Genomic DNA, 20,016 nt, shown 5'->3' on the forward strand with positions numbered 1-20,016 from the left:
GACTGGAATGTAAATTTGACTGTTCAGTGTTTTCCTGGAAAACATCAAGGACTTTCTGAAGAGCTAAGGTACTTGGATCTACTTTATAGAGAGAGAATGGAAGAACTCTTGTTTTTTTTTAAATTTTTTTGGTCTTTATTAATTTGTTCATTTACTTTTAGTTTACAAGATTCAGTTCCCCAGTTTTTTGAGTTTCAAATTTTCATCCCCCTACCAACCCCCCCCCCCCCCATGGCGGCATACAATCAGATACAGGATCTGCAGATACTTTCACATTAGACATTGGTCAGGTTATAAAGAAGGATTGTATTGGATGGAATGAACAATGGGAAAGAGGAAACAAGACCAAACAAGAAAAAGAGAGAGCAGGTGGTTTGCTTCATTTCTGGTTCTTTCTCTGAATATAGACATCTCTCTCCATCATGAGTCTTATAACCCTGCATTCCTGAGAAGAGCCCAGTCTATCAAAGGTGGTTGTCACACATACGTCGTGTCTGTAATTGTATACAAATTCCTCCTGGCTCTACTCTTCTCACTCAGCATCAGTTCACATAAGCCTCTCCAGGTAAATATAAGTCCATCTGCTCCTCGTTTCTTTTGGCACAATAGCATTCTGAGAATGGAAGAACTCTTAAAACAAAAAGGGCTCCAGGGAAAAGAGACGAATGGCCAAGGCCTCTTTCCCTGCCTGTGGTGGCTCCCTTCTTCATGTCTGTCCTCCAGTGCCCAGGAGGACGGACTCCAAAGGTGCCACCTGGCCCACATTTAGCTGCTGCTCTGATTCTGAGGGGGCTCTACCCCATCAGGCTGCATGTGCCATTGGGTTAGAGCAGCACCAGGGCCAGGGAAAGCCCTGGCCAGGCTAGGCCCAGCTATGCACATCTGCCAATGGAGCCATCTCCCACACAAGGCTCCAATTTTCTCCCCAAGCAGGACTGGGGCAGAAAAATAGGAATTAATGGACAACTGTGTAGTAAAGTGATGGTCTTGATTCAGATTTTAAAACTTAGGGAAGAGCTTCTGAATAGAAAGAAGTTAAAGAAATGTTTTTTTCTCTATAAAGTACATGTAGATGAGGCCCATCGAAGCTATAAGAATTGGAAAAAGGCTTTGCCAGTTTTGTGTCTGGATCACATGGGAAGGTCTGGAAGCAGGGGCTTCGAGGCTGCTGAAGGAGGCGCCACCACCATCTTTAACTGGCCATGTTAGGACAGTAAGTTTAGGCCTTGAAAAGGGTGGCCTGTGCTGCTGTATTGGAAATACTTTGAAAGAAGGACCCTAAGCTCGATGCCATCTCCTGCTCTGGGGCTTGGCATGTTCTCTCCTCCCCTCCACCCTCCAAGTTTCCCTGATCTTATGATTCAGTTTAAAATCTTAGCTTCTGCATGAGCCTATCCCAGTCCCTCAGCTGCCAAAGGCTTCCCCTCTGACATGACCTTTTGTCTCCTCTGTCTGTATCTTTGTTTACCTGGAGCTCCCAGGTAGCAGGGACCACATTTGTCTCCTCTGGATCCCTAGTAAGTGCTTGGCTTAAGACATACCACTTAATAAGAGAAAGCCTACTCTATGATTCATCAATCCAAAAATATTTCTTAATTGCCTGATGACAGAAATTCAAAAGAGAAGTTGTCTCTGCCCTCAGGTAATTTAAATTCCCCTGGGAGAATGTGACAGGTTCACAGATCACCAAATACAGGCTCATTCCAGAGCTAGCCCATGAACAGGCGTCTTCTGTGGCAGAATCTCTACCCTGATGGGCCTGAAATGCTGGAGGGAGTTTTATTTTAGGACAGAGGCAATGGGGAGTCTTGGAAGCTTTTTGAGGAAGAGAATGACATTGTCAGACAGGTGTAGCTATGCATCCGAGAGGAGGCAACTATGATAGCTCAGGAGAGAGTGGATACATGCCTGGCCAGGGATGGCTGTGAGATGAACAGAAAGGAAGAGATGGTAAGGGCATGGAAGTGCCTGGCTCCCAGGGGGACAGGGACAGTGAAGAGCAGAGCAGGGTGGGTTGAGGCAATGGAGGAATCGCAGGGTCTTCAACACAAACAGGGCAGTGAGGAGGAGGGAAAGCCAATCAGTCCAGCTTTAGACCCAATGAATCTGAGCTGCCGAAAGGCCATCCTGGTGGAAATGTACAGAAGGAAGCCTGAGATGTGGCCCTGGAGTTCCCAAGAAGGATGAGGGTTCAGTATGTGGGGCTGGACATCATCTGCAGAGATAAGAGGAAGGCAAATCCAGGGTTGCTGATAAGAGAAAGAGCCAGTGTGGGGAGAGGGCCTTCACTCTCATACTGTGATGGAGATTGAGAAGGATGGGTCCAACAGACTTTTGAAAGCTGAGCTCTTTCTACATTCACAGAAGGTATAAATAACTACAGTTTCATGGTTACAAGAAATGCACTGCTTCCTAATGGTAACAGCTCTTAAGACAGATACCAATGTCTTGACGGTTTCATAATCTGAGTCTCTGTGAAATAAAGACAAAAGGAAATATGTGGAATATTAGCTAGAAGTTCATCAAAACCGACTAGACCACCCTGGTTTGCTTGAGGAAGTGTCCACAGAATGAAATTCTCAGCCACTTTTTTCTGTGAAAGTTCAATGCACTGGTCAGTTTCCCTCCAGAAGGCAGTTCCCTTGGACGCTGCTTGGGGCCCAGGAATGACTGTCACATTATTAGGTTTCTGTTCCCAAGCTTAATAAAATGTGAGGGATGTGAACGTAGCCCAACCAAGCCCGATGGCTCATGGTCTAATGAGCACAGGCTGCATTTTTACTCCCTCCCCTTTTTAAAGAGGAGCCTTCGGCCCTTCTCAAAGCGCAGTCCAATGGTCTGAGTATCATCAGATTTAAGCAAAAACATGAAAACAAGTGTTCAATAACAACCAACTATGAAGAGAGTCCCCCAAGAGCTCCAATTTTTACCATGCTCTCGTCCCAATGGGGAGGAGGGCTAACTAACAGCACCACTGGGTGCATGTGAAAATGAATGAATGGTTGGACCCCAAAAGGAGCAGGCAATGGCTTCATGTCAGTCTGGGGGGATTGCAGCATCTTCAACTGGACCTGTCCTATTTTTGACATTCTGAACAGTGACTTGAATAAAAGCATAAATCCCACTTCTGATGTTTATGACCTGGGCAAGCTAGGCAAGTCACAGCCCCTCTGGGAGGCTCAGTCTCCTCAACTGTGAAGTGCAGGGATGGGACTAGATGACCCCTGAGGTTGCTTCTAGGCCTTGCTCTGACCTTCTGGGACAGCACGCTGATCAGATTTACAGAGGACATAACGTGGGAATGCTGGGTGGCAGGTCAGGAACACAGGTGAAATGGAACGTTCTGTTACAACCCAGCAATGAGGGGGTCCCTCCTAGGAGAGGGCACCAGGCTCCTTGTCCACTCCTGCTCTCTACCAACGGATTCGAAGCACCAAGCATGTCCACAGTAGATGCAGCTGTCAACAACTCATCTTAGTCCATGAGCTAACGGAGGGGGCTGCCAAGGAGTTCCTGCTGGGTCTCCCTGACAGCAAGCCGGGAAGTAATGCATTAATCACTCCTCAATAAAGCACAGAGTCCAGAGGCAGACAGCACTGTTCTGAGGTGAGGGAGGGAGGCAGGCAATGTGTGTGTGGGGGGAGAGAGGGACACTGAGAGTCACTGATGTAATCAGGGTGGGAGCACCTGGCAGCCAGGACCTGGGGCCTTGAGTGCTCAAGGGCCAGGGTTTCAGGGTTCTAGTCCTGGGGGATAGATTCGTATTTACCTTGGGTTTAGCTCCTTAACATCACTAGCATCATCTCAAAGCTATCAGTGCCACCTCCTTAATTTACATAAGATTTGCTGTTTCTACTGGGCATGTCTGGAGCTGATCGGCAGCTTACATAGACTGAAGGAGTCATTACACTGGGGCCTAGCTGGCTGCCCTTAATTTAGTACAATCTCCATGAGACTCCAGTTAATCTATGAAGCAGTTTGTAGGTGACTTCAATGTTCCCCTTTACACGCTTACTTTATATTACTGTTACCTCATACTGGCTACATATATATATACTTACTACACTAACTGGTAGGGTAGCCAGAGGGCCACTCAAGGGCCAAAAGAAAATACAATTTCAACATATGTAATCAGATGAAATTTACTAGGGACAAATGTAAAGTCTTATACTTGGGTTCAAAAAAATCAATTTCAAGTACAAAATAGGAGAGACTCAACAAGAGATTCTGTGATGTTTATGGGGCAGTAGTGTGACATGAAAGCCAGCAAAGCTAATGTTATCTGAGACACAAACTGCCCAGCCTTCTTAGGGTGATAGGCCCGCTGTCTTCTGCCCTACTTATAGAAATATAGATTTGAGCTTGAAGAAACCTTTGAGGTCATTTAACGCATCTACTCATATTTTACTGATGAAGCAACTGAGGCTCAAAGAAATGAAATTATTTGCCAGAGGAATCAGAGGCAGCCAATGATTTCATTTAAAACCTAGGGAAGGGTTTTTGAATAAAAATTAGTTAAGAAAATGTTTTTTATCTATAAAGCACATGTACATGAAACCCACCGAAGACACAAGGTTTGGGAAAAGGCTTTGCCAGGCAGGGGTCCTGACCACATGGGAAGCTCTGGAAGCAGGGACTGCTAGGCTGCAGAAGGAAGGGACCCTGAGGCAGGAAAAGCCACCAGGAGACTGCACAATAGTCCAGGCCTGAGATGATGAGGGCCTGCAGCACGGGAAGGGGAAAGGTCACGGGGGGGGGGGGGGGGGGGGGGGGGGGGGAGGGTCATGGGGGAGGGAAAAGGGGAAAGCACCTGAACTATTGCTCATCAGCTTAAAATAACCTAATTATTGTAGTAAGGTGTTACAAAGGAGAATTTTTTTCCTATCACTTTATATAATTGGGAGTCGAGTTTGTCTTCCTTCTAAGATTTCAAAGCATAGCCAACATTTCTCTGGTTAACTTTACAATACTTCTTTGGGACAGAAAATGAATAAGCATGTCAAGTTTTCTGATGGAGATACAGACGTCTCTAAAAACTGAGATTCAGAAAGCTCTCCATGGGAATAGGGCAGTCCCACACTGACATCCAGGGCCAGGCATTTATTGTCATTCTCCTGCTGCCTACAGAAGGAGCTTCACCCTGAAGGGTCTTTTGGAGGGTCACGAATTCGATCTCAAAAACCTGAGATTGATATAAAAGCGCTTCTTCAAGAACCAGTGTTCTCCATTTCAAAAGAGCGGGATCAGCATCTCACTCATGTTGCTCATAAAAGTTGAATGATAACTTAAAAGCAGGAAAGTTCTTTTCCTTGGCATAAGAAGCATAAATATTTCTAATAATGGCTTCACCCAGACCTGATTTTATGAACTTTCAGAATAACTCAGTTACCATTAAACATTTATGACATATGCAGGGCCGACCGTGCCACAAATCTGTTCCCAACATGGCAGATGCTCTCCATTCCCCTGATGCACATTTTAGGCCCTCTCCAGCCCAGCTATTTCCAGCCCCAAATTTCCCATGACTCTCACGCACATTCTCTACTTCTGGCCACATTACTGAGATTACTGTTCTCTGGACCTGGCCCCCATGTACTTGAAAAAGGCAGTATCCCTTGCCAGACATATTTTTTTTTGTCTTCCACATCTGTGCCTGTTGTATGGCTGTACTTCTTCCAAGTCCCAGATCAGGTACCATTTCTTCCATGAGCTTCCCTGACCATCCTCTCCCAGTGGAAGATGATTTCTTCCCTTCTCTCCACCCCCTACTGGTCCATTCTACTTTCCATCCTACTTACCTGTGTGTCTGTCTGCAAGTTATCTGGTGGCAGCGTCTGCCATTTTTATATCTTTCAATCCCCAGAGCCTCACATGAGGCCTGAAATAAGGAAACACTGAATACATGGGAAGAGAATACAACCAAAGCTTTGGACTCCATCCAAAACATATAGCTGAGGTTACAAAAGAGACTCAGGGTTTGAGTCAGATTCAAAAGTCCACCAAGGGCTAAGGCCAAGTGCTCAGCATCACAAGAGAGGCACAAAGTGCCATGAGAACCCAGCAGAAGAAGAGGACATCATGCTCACTAATGATGAAGAAGGACAAGGGAGACTTGAAGAACAAGCTAGCTTATTGCTTGTCTTCCCAGTGGGGGTAGGTGAGGAGGGAGGAAGGGAAAAAATCTGGAACTCAAAGTTTTAAAAACAAATGTTAAGAAAGAAAGAAAGAAAGGTTCAAATTATATATATATACACATAAGAACAAGCTAGCATCTTAGTGAGGCCTTGGCAGAGGAGACTTGGGAAGGATGGCCTGGCACAAAGGCTCATTTAAGCAAAGGCATGGAGGGAGTAAGGCACTGAACATATCTTAGATAAAGCAAAGAGTTCATCCAGCTGAGCTGAAATGGAAACCAAGAGAGAAGCGCTGAGCCAGCCAAAGGATGATGGGGCCCGGCATGGCGCTCATGGCTTTTACACTGCAGGCAAGGAGGAAGCTGTGAAAAAAAAATTTCATCAAGAAGCACCAGGATCAAAGCTGCGTCTCTGAGGATGAGCCTGGCCACACACACGGCACTTCGGGAGGAGGGAGGTGACGGCTGGGCAGCAACTGGATGACTTGGAGTGAAGAGATGTCAGCTGTCACTCTGCCAGTGCCAAAAAGGAGTGATTACTGGATCAACGTCAACGAGAGAGTCTCTAGGAGATTCACCCAACAACTGGTCCTCAGTTCTACACAGTTTGACATTTTTATCAATGACCTCGAAACCACAAAGGACATGTTTATTGAATTTTCAAATGACACAGCCATGGGAGACGTAAAGTCCTCTGAAGATTTTTAAAGTAAGATATAGACAGACAGACAGACAGATATAGATAGACAGATACATAGACAGACAGACAGACAGAGAGACAGACAGAGAGACAGACAGACAGACAGACAGACAGACAGACAGATAGATAGATAGATAGATAGATGACAGGTACAGAGATACAGAAACAGAACAGTCTAGCTCAAAGCAAGAAATCACCATAGCTAAAACAAAGGACGACACAGCCAGGGTCCAAAGAAATCCTAACAGCTAGAAATGAAGAAAATGAAGCCTGAATGAACACACAGAGGCAGCCACACAAAGTATGGGGTGGCCCAGGGAGGTCCTGCTGCCACATTGGGGCTTTAGTTGACCATGAGCTTGCTCTGAGTCTCAATAGTGACATGGTGACCCCCAAAGCTACTTCAATCTTCAGTCACCTTCACAGAACAGCGTCCAGGCAAGTGAGGAACAGATGACCCTGCCACTCTTTTTTTTTTTTTTTTTAAAGCAATAGGGGTTAAGTAACTTGCTCAAGGTTATAGGGCCAGTTATTCCTGGGTGTGGTGCTAAGTATCTGAGCCTGGATTCGACCCCAGGTCTCCCAACTCTGGGGCCGGCGCTGTTACTCACTGTGCCACCTAGCCACCCCGACCCTGCTATTCTTGACCTGGCTTCCCCACTGTGAACAAGAGGGAGGAACCTTGTTCCTCCACTCGGCCTCAGTGGGCAGAAGCCCAAATAATTGACTGCTGCTGCAATGACGCAGAATGAATTAGACCTTGAGAAAGGATACACTTTTTTTCTTCCTGGATAGGATTTTTATTTTATTTTTTCAGTTGACAAACAAGGCCAATGCTCTCTTAGTCATGCCCCCAAATACCTCTCCACCTACAGCCCAATCAATCACCTCCGTCTCTTTCAGGAGGTATAACCCTGGTTTCACTAGGAATAAAGGAAGGCCTGTTTTCAGGGCATGGTAACTAACAGTAAAGGAGGCTGCCGGGGAGAGAGAAGCCTCCTGTAGTTAATGGTCTTCAAACAGAGGCTGAGTAACTATTTGTCCTCAGAGACAGGTAGTCTAGATGGTATTGGAGGTCCCTCCCAATTCTTCGATTCTCTCAGTGTTTGAGGTGGGCCAGATTTATCCTGATAACAGTCCTTCTGAAAATGGCACCTTTAGGTCAGGCCATCCTTCATGCAATTCTGTTCAAGGTGGAGTTGGGAGACAGTTAAGGGAGTGCTCAGAGCTTGTTGTCAGCAGGGACCGGAAGCAAAGGCAATCTCCAGCTTAGTGCATCTATACAAGCAAACACACTTGGTGCATGGGCTCAGGGCCCAGGGTGATTACCAGACAAAACATGAAGAAACTGTTCCTTTCCACAATGAGCCGTTAGATTAGTTCTCTGATGGCAGGCATTTGTCTTGGTTCAATGACTCAGTACAGTGCGATGACTAACCATTACAGCACAGCACACTTAATCTTGTGGGATAAATATCCACATAATAAAACCATATGATGTTGGAGCCAAAAGGGGCCATTGAAATTATCTAGGCCAATTTCCTCAAGTTATAAACAAGGACAAATGACTGGTCCAAGGTCACATAGTGATTTAATGGCAGAGTTAAGACTAGCACCCAGTTCCCCTGACTCTGCTCTTCACTAGACACGGCAGCTCTGAGCACAGAGAGCTCAGAAAAATAAAAGAAGGAAATAAACTCTTAAAGGTCAAACTGGCTTGCAGACCCACAGCAGGCCTCATGTTACAGGGTGGGAGGAAGGGCCAGAGAGGATGAAAGGCATGGCCCAGAGCAGAGAAGAGGCAGACAAGCAGGACCTGATCCTGATTCCTCCCATTTCAAGTCCAGCCTCTCCTGACCGCCTCCATCCAAGAGGCTCTAAGTGCAGTCCCTCCCACCATGCACCCACCATGCAGTCACGCTGCCTGCCTGTGGGTAACCTTTCTGATCAGGTTGTTTTCCCAGGTAAATAAAATGGCCATCTACATAGCCCAGGCAATTCCTGTTCTCCTGTGCTGTTGTCTAACTAAAGGCTCTGAACAGACACACTGACATCACCAATTCAAGACCCAGATCCTTGCACTGAATTCCTAAATTAAAAACTCCCTCCTCATCCAAAGTCCCATTCACTAAGCATCCGTTATAGTCCTCTGGTCAGCTGCCTTCCCTGACTCTCATTGACCTTAGCTAGCCTCATCTTCTTCGATGCCTGAAGCCAAGAAAGGGATTATATCGTGACATCACCAGCCCTTCCCAGTGAGCTCATTCATTCATTCACCAGACAGTGAGGCAGCTGTAAGGACCTCCAGATACTAAGGGGAACCAGAGTAGAAGGCAAATCAGGGACCATGTAAAGACAGGGGATCTTCCCTTTAAAAACAACACAATTTCTGACAGGAAGTGCTAGATGATGATTTGTAATGCTCTCTGGGACTCCCTCCTCATAGGCCTCTCAACAAGCTGGATCTGGTGCTCAAGACAAGTAGGTCAATATTTGTAGGGTCAGATTTTATTACACGTAGGTCCTGTCCTCACTGCTGGGGACCAGGGATACACAAAGATTAAAAAACAACATAGACATTGACTCCAAGGAGCTCACATTCTAACAAGGGGGGGGGGTAAGACTTCGGCAAAGAATAGGATACAAGGTATAATTTGATGTGGAGGAGGGGGAAATCCAAAGAGTTCTAGCAAAATGTGAGGTAAGAGCATCAAGCTTTGGGGTGCAGGTAGTACGGGGAGGCTTCATACAGTAAGTACATGGTAACTGAGCTGGGCCTCTGCAAGGGAGGCCATTCTCATCCCAAAGGCCAACATCTCCAAGTGTACTGAGATGGGAAAGGGCAGGCCAAGTCTGGGGGATGGCTAGCAGTCCAGCCAGGCCAGAAGAGCTACTTCATCCATCAACAGAGGTAATGGTGAATAGGCTTGGAAAGTGGAGACTGAAACAATCAGACTGGGGACACCCAGATATGCCAAAATACCAGGAGACCCACTCTATTCTGTCACAGAGTAAATGGAAGAAAATCAAAGATTTGTTCCTTAACAGGAATGGCCTGCTCGGACCTGCGCATGAGGATGACCGCACTGACAGCAGGATGAGGGAGAAGGGAATGAAGGCAATAAACACAGTTAGGAAATGACTGGACCAGACAGGAGGAGAATTAATGAGGGCCTAGCTGGGCAGGGAGGCCCTGGACAAAGAAAGAAGGGGCTGGGGGGAGCGGATGTGGAAGGGAGAGATTGAAGACTAGGGGAAGATGGGAAAAGCCAGCCCCATGGTCTGCTCCCACAGTGGGAGGACAGTGTGGGACTTCTGGCTGCCATCTACTGAGTTTGAGGGAGGGATGGAGATACCATGTGGAGGGGGGCTGCAGGCTGTCAGAAATGTGGGACTGGAGCAAGGCCAAAAGTTTTTACAGAGGTGATGAGCCACGTGCCCAAGGGCGAGGGCCCAGAGAACAGAAGGGGACCCAGGACAAATGATGCTTAGCCTTACAGAGCAGAGGAAGAGGAAGCAGAAGCAACAACAGCTATGAGTCAAATGAAAGGAGAATCAGAAGCTAGCAGTGTCCCAGAAACTAAAGAAAGCAAGAACAATCTGAAGAAGGGGGAGGCTGACACAGTGTAAAGGTCCCCACGTACCCAGGAAAAAGCTGATAGGGAGTCGCTGGCAGCTTTGCTCAAAGTGGAACCGAAAGGCTCAGATGCCAACAGGTTACAGAGAGGACTGATCACTGTGGACTTTCTCTGAACCCTCCAAGGTTAAGGGGAAAACATGGCCTAAAGAATGACAACCTGGAACAACAGTGACCAGTAACAATGTGAGGAAAACAGTGACCTTCACCTGGAAACAGGTTTTCTAAGTGACTGGCAAAGATCTTGGGGCACAGAGCAGTTTATGGCGCAAGGACACATAAGCATGTGATTGCTCCTATCTCCCAGATGGGAGCCAATGGGACAGAAGCAGGCATTCCTCAGACCAAATGAGCCCTGACATGACCTTGCTGTATGAGTAGGACTCCCAAGGACTGAGAAAAAAAAAAAGTCTAGAGTCCTAAATAAGGTTCTTTTAATCACAGCCTTGGTGCCAAATGAAAAAGGCCCACGTAGAAGGGGTCACAAGATACAGAGCTGGAAGGGCCTCAGAAAACATCTGGTTCAACCTCTGTATTGATGGAAAGGGGGGCCCAGACTGGGAATGACTTGGCCAAGGATCCGGAGGGAGTAAATAGTAAATCCCAGATGAAAACCCTGCTCCCTTGACTCCAAATTCAGTACTCTTTCTACTCAACTATCTTCCTCTCCAAGAAAGTCATATAAAAAATGCTCCCAACACTAATTGAGGCAAATTAGAACAACTCTGAAGTTCCATTTTATATCCAAAAGACAAACAGAGGTAACAAGGAAACTGAGGGTATGTGGGAGGACACTCATGCATCATTGGTGGTGCTGCAAAAAGGTGCTGCCACTCTGAAAAGAAAACTGAAAGTCACTAAACGGGTCAAAAAGCCCTTGGCCAATCACTGGCCTACATTCCGAAGAGATTACAGAGAATGAGAAAGGTCTCATTTGTACAAAAATATTGGTGATAGTACTTTATGCTGTAGTAAAGAACTGGAGAATAAATGGGGGAGGGACCTTCAGCTAGGGAAAGGCTGAAGAAATATGTGAACAAAGTGGAGTAGTGGTGAAGAGTAAGCAGCCTTCCGTGAAAGAGAGGGCGTCAGAGTCGCCCTCATCTTCGGTCACTCGGAGCGCTCCATGGGGAACATTTAAAGACACACATGTTTTCTCTGTGATTATAACAAGTTGGAAAGACACGACCAACAAAGGGAAAGGTTAAAGAACTGAATTTCCGTATTTAAAGAAATGAGCCTTGAAAGTTCTCCATACACAATTAGGTTTTGAAAAAGAATAAAACTCGTGAGATGATAAAAACTGGGTGAACTTAAAAAAGACAGAACAGTTAAGCAACTGTAAAAACCATCCATCAGATTTCAAATGTGAATTACAGAGTTAAATATTTTCAGAGTAAACAGAGCTAAACTGAATGACTCTTCAGCCCAGGGGCCCTCAACACTAATGAAGCTCGTCAAATCATGCACGGTGACGTAAAATGCTACCTGGAATGGTTGAGGAGGAGGGTATCCAACAAAGCTGAGAGCTGGTCTTCCGTGCACTTCCATGTTCATGAACTCCAACCTCCAATCCCTCCAGCCCTCAGTTCTTTCCCAGGAAAACTCCCTGCCCTGGCTGCGCCTTCTCCTTTCCCTAGCTTGACTGCTCGGTGAATCAGCTGAACTCAATCTCCTCTTCACGTCCGCATCCTCGACAGATTATCGTGGGCCCTCCCCACAGCAAGGCAATCCTTTTATACCCCAGGAATCAATCCCCTATCCCACCTACATCAGCTGTTCCCAATATTTTTATCTCTGAAAGCTTCAATGGCAGCCCTTCCCAGCAGCTTCTCAGAGGAAGCCCCTGCTGCATACATCACTGAGGTTCCCTCTTCTCCCACTCTTGTCTCACATCATTGGATGACTTTCCCCACTATCAGAGGTAACCCTATTTGCCAAGACAATCCCCTCTACATGCACCCTTGATCCCATTCCATCCTGTCTTCTCTAGCAAACTGCTCCCCCCATGCCCATTATCTCACAATCTCTTCCTCTCTATTACTTACAAAGACGTCCACTTCTCCCTTATCCTTAAAAAACCCTCCCTTGCCATGACCATCCCCACTAGCCACATCTCCTTTCTTCCTTTCATGGTTAAACTCCCTGAGAAAGCCATCTACACAAATGCCTCACCCCTCTCCTCTCACCTGCTCCTAAACCTTCTACAGTCTGGCTTCAAACCTGATCACTAGACTGAAACTACTCTGCCCAGAGTCACAGCTCCCCTCTGGGAGTGCCAGGAGGGCCAAATTCAAGGACTTTTCTCATTTCCCAGAGTTCTTGACCCTGCTGCACCTGCTTGGATGCTAGCAGTAAGCCTCTTTTCTTCAATACCCTTCTCTCTCCCAACTCACCTCCTACTTACTTGGGAGCTCCCCTCAGTCTCTGTGGCTGCATCTTTCTCCACGCCAAACCCACTAACTGTAGATGTACTCTAATGTCCCCCCTCTCCCACTCCACTCTCTTAGCCATCAACAGCTGCTATGGGTACGATTATCACTTCCGTGGAGATGACTCTTAGATCTGTTTATTTGGCCTTAACCTATCTGCTGACCCACCTCCCCACCCCCATTACCAACTAACTGCCCAGTACATGTCTCAAACGGGTTATCCCAAAGATGTCTCATATTCACCATCTGCAGAATAGCACTATTTGCCTCCAGACCACCTTCCCCATCATCCAGGCTTATAACTTGGGTCTCATTCTCAACTTGTTACTCACAGCCATCCTACACATGCAATGGATGGTTAAGCTTTGCCATTTTTGCCTTCAGTGTCTCGTGTGGCACAGTGACAATCATGACAGCAGAAAGCAAAGCTGCTCAGGTCCCCCTTGGCCACCTTTTCTCAGCCTCTGGATCATAAAGGACAGAATCACAACACTCCATCAATGGCCACCATAATTAAGGAGATGGTAGAGAGCCCTGAGCTGCCTTCCAAGGAATCCAAGGACAATATCTCCATTCACTAACAGAACTGTGAGCTAGGACTATGGAGTCAGTGGAGAAAGGAACTGCAATGAAGGATTCCAAGAGCTAGGGAATCTGCCAAGTGCTAGTTGGAAGGCTAGATTCTGATATTCCCTGAGGAGGAAGTATTTGACAGGAGCCTGAAGGAAGAGAAAGATTCAGAGTGGCAGAGAGAAGGAGGAGTAGGTCTCAAGGTGAGGAGGGGTGAGTAAGGGGGGGGTAGAGGAGAGAGAAAAGGGATGGTGGAAGAGGAGGAGGATGATGAAGCAGAAGGGGTTAAGAAGCATAGGGCGTATGGAAATCAGCAAGCGGCCAATAGTTCAGTTTGGTTAAGACATCTAATATGCATTACTGCCCCCACTTCACAGAAAAGAAAATTAAGGCTAACTATTAGGTAACTGACAAGATCGCACTGAGCAGGGCTTGGTGTCTTCTTCCAATGGTGTCACTGCTCTGGGGTAGGAGAAAAGAGGATGAAAGGAGGGAGTTACCTAAGGTCAGGAATTTGTAGGTTAGAAGACGTGAAAGTGCAAGTAGGACATCGAAGATCTGATATTCTGGATACTCTCTGAGGAAGATACTACAGGTGCCAGGTTCTCCTACCTAGAAGAGAGGCTCCACTCCCCCAGAACGCTTACCCTGTATGTACAAATCCCTTCACTATACAAACGTCTAAGACCAGTTCTAGACCCCTCAGAGAATACAACCTAAAATGTTCCAAAGAATAATGACACAAGTACTCCAGACTTCCAAGGGGAAAAGCCATCCCTCTCCAGTCATCAAAGGGAAAGAAAATAGGTGATTTCCACTAAGTAAAAGTAAAAAAGCTTTTGCATGAACAAAATCAATGCAGGCAGGATAAGGAAAATTGTCACCTGGGAGACAAAGTATTTCTGATCAAGGTCTGACACCGAAGATAAGGAGGAAAGTAACACCTGAGACCATGAGGCATTTCCCAACAGATGAATGATCCAAGGACATGAACAGTTCTTTTTTTCCCCCAAAAGAATTATAAACCATCAATAATCACATTAGTGATTATTACACATCATTAAAAGAAATGCAAATTAAACACTGAGAGATCACCTTACACTCAACAAATTAGCAAAAATTATAAGAAACCATTCAAAAATTGGAGGGTCTATAGGAAGACCCTAGTATACTGATGAAAATGTGAGGCATTCTAGAAAACAATTCCAAATTACACCTCCAAGAGATACTCCTCAATGGTTCAGTCTTTGACCCAGAAATACCAATGCTGTGTCCTAAGAAGGTCAAAGATATTAGGAGAGCTCCCATATCTACCAGCTCCCTCATAGCAACACATTTTGTGGTAGCAGAAACTTGGAAACAGATTGTGGCATGTGAATGAGATAGAATATTATACTGCCTTAAGAACTCAAAAGGGGCGTAGGAAGACAGAATGGAGTGAGGAGAACCAGAAAAAGAAGACACGTGGTGTCCCCAAAGTCTTAGTGACTTGGTGCAGTGATGAATTCAAGCTCTGACCTGCTCACAGCTAAGGTCACTGTACTAAGACCACTGCGACACCCTGTACCTGACACCAAAAATGCCAACACAAAAAAAACGGCAATGAAGCCTGATGCAGGGTAATGATCAGAACCAGTCTTGACTCTAGAGCAGAGGTAAGGAAATGCACCAGGACTAAGAGTTCATCGCCTCACCACACTCTTGGTTTTGGCTAACCATTTTTCTTGTTTACCAGGGAAGATTTACTTTGGACAACTAGGTGGTAATATAGGTAAAATAATAAATAATAGGTAATAAAATAAAAAAATAATAGGTAAAAACACAGGGCACTAGGCCTGGAGTCACGAAGACTCATCTTCCCAAGTTCAAATCCAGCCTCAGACACTTGATAGCTAGCTGTGTGACCCTGGCCAAGTCACTTAACCCCATTTGCTTCAGTTTCCTCCTCTGTAAAATGACTTGGAGAAGGAAACAGCAAACTACTCCAATATCTCTGCCAAGAGAACCCCAAGAAGGGTCACAGAGAGTCAGAAACAACTAAAAAGGCTGGCTCAGTGGAGGAGTCTCTCTGCAGATGACTAACAAAAGAACAGAAGCCACCAAGTAAACTTGAAAATAAAATTGTTTTAAAGAATAAAAGAGGGGCGCCTAGGTGGCATAGTGAATAGAGCACCGGCCCTGTAGTCAGGAGGATCCAAGTTCAAATCTGGCCTCAGACACTTGACACAATTACTAGCTGTGTGACCTTGGGCAAGTCACTTAACCCCAACTGCCCTGCTCTCCCCTCTCCAAAAAAAAAAAAAGGCAAAAAAAAAAAGAATAAAAGGGATACATTTCAGCTGGAGCATTAGGAAAGGCTTTGCGGAGGAGACCAACAAGCAGCCAGGGCACTCCAGGCAAAATGCTAGTGATCAGGTATTATCCACCATAAACAGGCCCCTGAATTCCATCCAACTCAAGGCTTTATTCTAGTATTTGTGAAGAGGCAGAAGAGTTCTTTTTCATTCATTTTATTGTGAACTGAAGTCCTGAGACGGATTAGTTTGGCACCTAGGACAGCCTACTCGTTCTGGAGAATGAAGCAGAATCATCTTACCAGTTGATATGAGGTGGGTGGGGATGATTTTACTGGTGTTTGGGAAATGATATCTGGCCTACTGAAAATCTCCACATGGCTTAACTGGACAAGCTGTTCATCAATTTTAGTCCAATACAGATGAAAAACTGGCAAGACAATTAATGACTACATTTTATTCATGAAGAGGGAGAAGGGATCATTTTATTAATTATATTAAATAAGTTCATTGCATTCACGTAGCAGCACATTTTCTCCAAAGAAACTGAAATAAACCAAAAAGATTTTTTGACTGCCCAAAGTAACGCATAAATTAAAGGAATAAGCTGTGCACTGAACCTTCTTTATGAACGGTCACCTCTGATTCCATATAGAAGAAACTGATCTGAAAGATGTTTGAAGATCTCTCCTAATGATAAGGCAGCAAATTAACAGAACTAGTCTCTGACTGGTTTAACATAAAATAAAAGCTATTCCAATGATGTGCTCTTGTACCATTACAATGCAATGTTATAACACTGCATGGGTGAGGAGGGATGGGAGAAGGGGTGATCAGGACCCACGTCCTGGGAGCGTCCGTACTTCCTCACCAATGCCATAAACACACTCAACAAAATCTTCTTTTGGAAGTTCACTCATTCACAATTTCCCCTCAATCAAGAGAGTCGCAGCTGGTTTGTGCTGACCCCCAGCTCATGCCCTCTTCTTTCTCAGGTTGAGAACATACTCCCCCAACCTGAATTCCTGCCCTTATGCTATGAGACTTTACCATCCACCCTGATACTGAACCCCTGCCCCCTGCCCTAACTTCTGGATTCCACAGGAGCTTCAAATCCCATGAAGATTCCTTCACTTGACTGCAGCCAAGCACAGGAATGGTTACACGTAGGAATGATCTCCTCACAAGCCAGATTTCACCACTGCCCACGTCTACCATGCCATTAATCCAAAACTTTCCCTCTCAGGCCATAACCTAAGTAGGGCTCCATCTGTCCCCATGCCTCACCCCTCCTAACCCTATTTTTCGCCTTTGTCAAGCCCACTCACTCTGTCCCTCAGTATTTTCTCAGCCTATTATTAGCCAAGTGTCGACTTTGCTTTCCTTTTTTTCCAATCTCTCCCTTATAAGTCACAAATTCAGCTTTCACCATCCTCTGCTCTTTAACCCTTCTTGGCCTTGTCCTATCGCTCCATCCTGCTGACTGGGAGATATTCTATAATCACATGGCCTAACTTCAATGGAGCCCTCGCTGCAATAAGGCAATCCTTTTATTCGTCCCCAATGAATCCCTATCATAGTACCCAGAGAAGCTACTGGAGAGCTTCTCTTCTCTGCTCCAGCCCCCACATGTCTGCTGCCACCCTCCTTCAATTGAGGTTCCTGCCTCTTATCTTACTGAGACCCTTCACCATGACTCCCCTCTTACCTCTCTTAGCCCATTCTTTTACACGTGTCCTTCACCCCATTCCCTCTCATCTTCTCCAGTAGACTGCACCCTCAAACACTCCCCCACCATCTTTAACCGCTCCCCATCAAGTGACTACTTCCTTTCTTCCTTCAAAGATGTCTACCCCACCCCACCACTCCATGCCTATAAAACCTTCAGTAGACCCTGCCATCCCCTCAAGATAATAGGGAGTCACTGGAGTTTACTGAGGAGAGGAGTGACAGTCAGATCTGCACTTAAGGAAGATCATTTTGGTAGCAGGAGGAAGGCCCAACTAGAATGGGAAGAGATGCTGCTTTCATCTAGGTAAGAGGAGAAGAAGGCCTGAATAAAAGAAAAAAAAAAAGACTGGATGGGAGAGAGCTTGAGGTGCAGACACAGCCACATTTGGCATCTGAAGGCAGGAGGAGTCGAGAGCAGCCCTGAGGGTACAAACCTAGGGCCAGAGAGAATGCAGGTGATCAAACAGAAACCCACTGGCTCAGCCTTTCAGGTCCTATACCCTGGTCCTGGCCTACCTTTCTGGCTTCCCTCACTTCCTACTCCTTACCTCACACTTTGCAATCCCGTCAAACAGGCCCCACCAGCTTCTATCCTGTGCCTTGGCACTGGTCTATCCTCCTTCCTCATCCCTGCTCATAAAATCCTCCAAGAACCACCTTCTATCTAGTCAAGGCCTTTCCTTGTCCCCTCAACTGCTCTTCCCTGCCTCCCTCCCAAACTCCCCTGGGGTTAAAATGATTTCTATTCTTTGAATACTTACATACTAACTTATTTTCTTTCCTAATCGAATGTAAGTTATTCAGCTTCTATGGCAGCCAAGAACTAGCAACAAGGGAGAAGGCCATTGAATGGGAAATGGTCAAACAAGACGTGGTCCGTGAATGTCATGGAACTGACTGCACTGTCAGAAATTATGTGGGTGATGAACACTGAGAAGCCTGGAAAGAGCTACACACCGACTGATGAAGAGTCAGGAAAACACTATATACGACACACCAATGTAAACAGAACAAATAGCTACAAAACAATAAAAAATGCTGCAAAATTACAAAGAACAAGCCGAACCCTAAAGAAGATACATGAGAAGATGCCCCCCCCCCTTCATGGGGATGAGGAGCATACATGCCCAGGACACGTCGCATTTAAATGGCATTTTGATTGGTTTTGCTGAATTTTTTCTCTTTTTTTTTTGCTTTTTAAAAACAAATTATTTGTTATAAGGAGAAGAAAGAAGAATTCAGGAGGCAATGTAAAAACAAAGGACATAAAACTATTTTTAAATGCAAAGAATGTTAGCTGCTTGCAGATAGGAACTGTTTTATTCTTTATATCACAGTACCTGGCACATAGTAGGTGCTGTAAAAAATGCCCATTGGCTTTTTAAGACCGTGCCCTGACCAGACTTAATACTTTTATGCACTGTCTACTGAGTGCTTTACAAATAGCTCATCTGACCCTCACAACAACCTTGGCAGGCAGGTGCTATTATTACCCCTCATTTTACAGATGAGGAAACTGAGGTAAAAACTGAGTGACCTGCTCCAAGACATACAGCTGTTAAGTGTCTGAGGCCAAATCTGAATGAAGATGTTTCTGGCTCCAGGACTAGCCTTCTGTCCCTGAAGAAAAAGCATAAAGAAAAGGCCCTGTGTCAGATGACATGAGAGTCTGAGTCTGAGCTGGACTTAATTTTCTAACTCTTCTGTGAAATTCCAGTGACAGATCAGAGCATCTCTCCAAAGTGTTCAGTCATGGAATAATCCTCACATGCATCAAAGGAACCAAAGATACCACTGGCCCAGCGAGAATGGGGACACCGGGACAAAGTGGGGGCCATGCTGGGAAAAGTCTGGAGCAGAACTGAACCTGTTTTCATGGAAAACCCTCTCTAACCATCCTGTCTGCCTCTCCCAGCCTCCACTCTCTGGCTTTATTCCATTTTCTCCCACCAGACACCTGCAAAGTCTAAGCTGAGCTGCCTTGCCCGCACCCCACGGTACCATCTTCACTTTCCCAGCAGTTTCTAAGGCTTTTCTTTCCTCCCCTGGGCTTTCTTCATTAGTTTTAGCTGATGCTTCAGGCATTATTCCCACCCCCTACCTCTCTACTCTACTTACTGCACAGCATTCATCTCATTACCTGCCTCAGCTTCCATTTCCTCTGCACATTGTTAAAAGTTCCCTCCCTATTCACTCATGTCTGTCTCACTGAATGATTCCTGTGCCCTATCATGCCCTTCTCATCGAAGCTGTTTCCTGGTACTTTGGTAATTTCATTCATTAAAGTTTCCCCAATCCTCCCTGGGCTCTCACTCTCCCCAAATCCAAGGGAGACACCAGACTCCTCCCAGCTCTCCTCTCCTCATTATCTCCCTAGTGACAACTTGCAAAATTTCTGTACATGTCACTCCTCCCCTTCAACAACTCTACTGGCTCCCTAGGGCCCAGCAAACTCCAAGGCCTTTGGCTAATATTCAAAGTGCTAGTGTGCTCTCCCCCCCCCCCCCCTCCTCTCTCTC

General features: G+C 45.8%; 2 protein-coding genes across 5 annotated transcripts in view; both read right to left on the reverse strand.

Annotated features, from left to right (window-relative positions):
- Positions 1-5,607, reverse strand: part of ARFGAP3 (ARF GTPase activating protein 3) — a 111,049-nt gene extending 105,442 nt beyond the window's left edge. The window contains exon 1 of the mRNA XM_069081950.1: positions 5,587-5,607. Coding sequence (XP_068938051.1) covers positions 5,587-5,592 — 6 coding nt within the window. The 5' untranslated portion in view covers positions 5,593-5,607. The remainder of the gene's footprint in view (positions 1-5,586) is intronic.
- PACSIN2 (protein kinase C and casein kinase substrate in neurons 2) overlaps positions 1-20,016 on the reverse strand; it is a 147,927-nt gene that overhangs the window by 50,666 nt on the left and 77,245 nt on the right. The gene's annotated exons all lie outside the window — the stretch shown is intronic.

The sequence above is a fragment of the Petaurus breviceps genome, unplaced genomic scaffold (genome assembly GCF_028583685.1).
Source record: "Petaurus breviceps papuanus isolate PSGF00001 unplaced genomic scaffold, PetGlider_PUasm1.0 156, whole genome shotgun sequence".
NCBI lineage: Eukaryota > Metazoa > Chordata > Mammalia > Diprotodontia > Petauridae > Petaurus > Petaurus breviceps.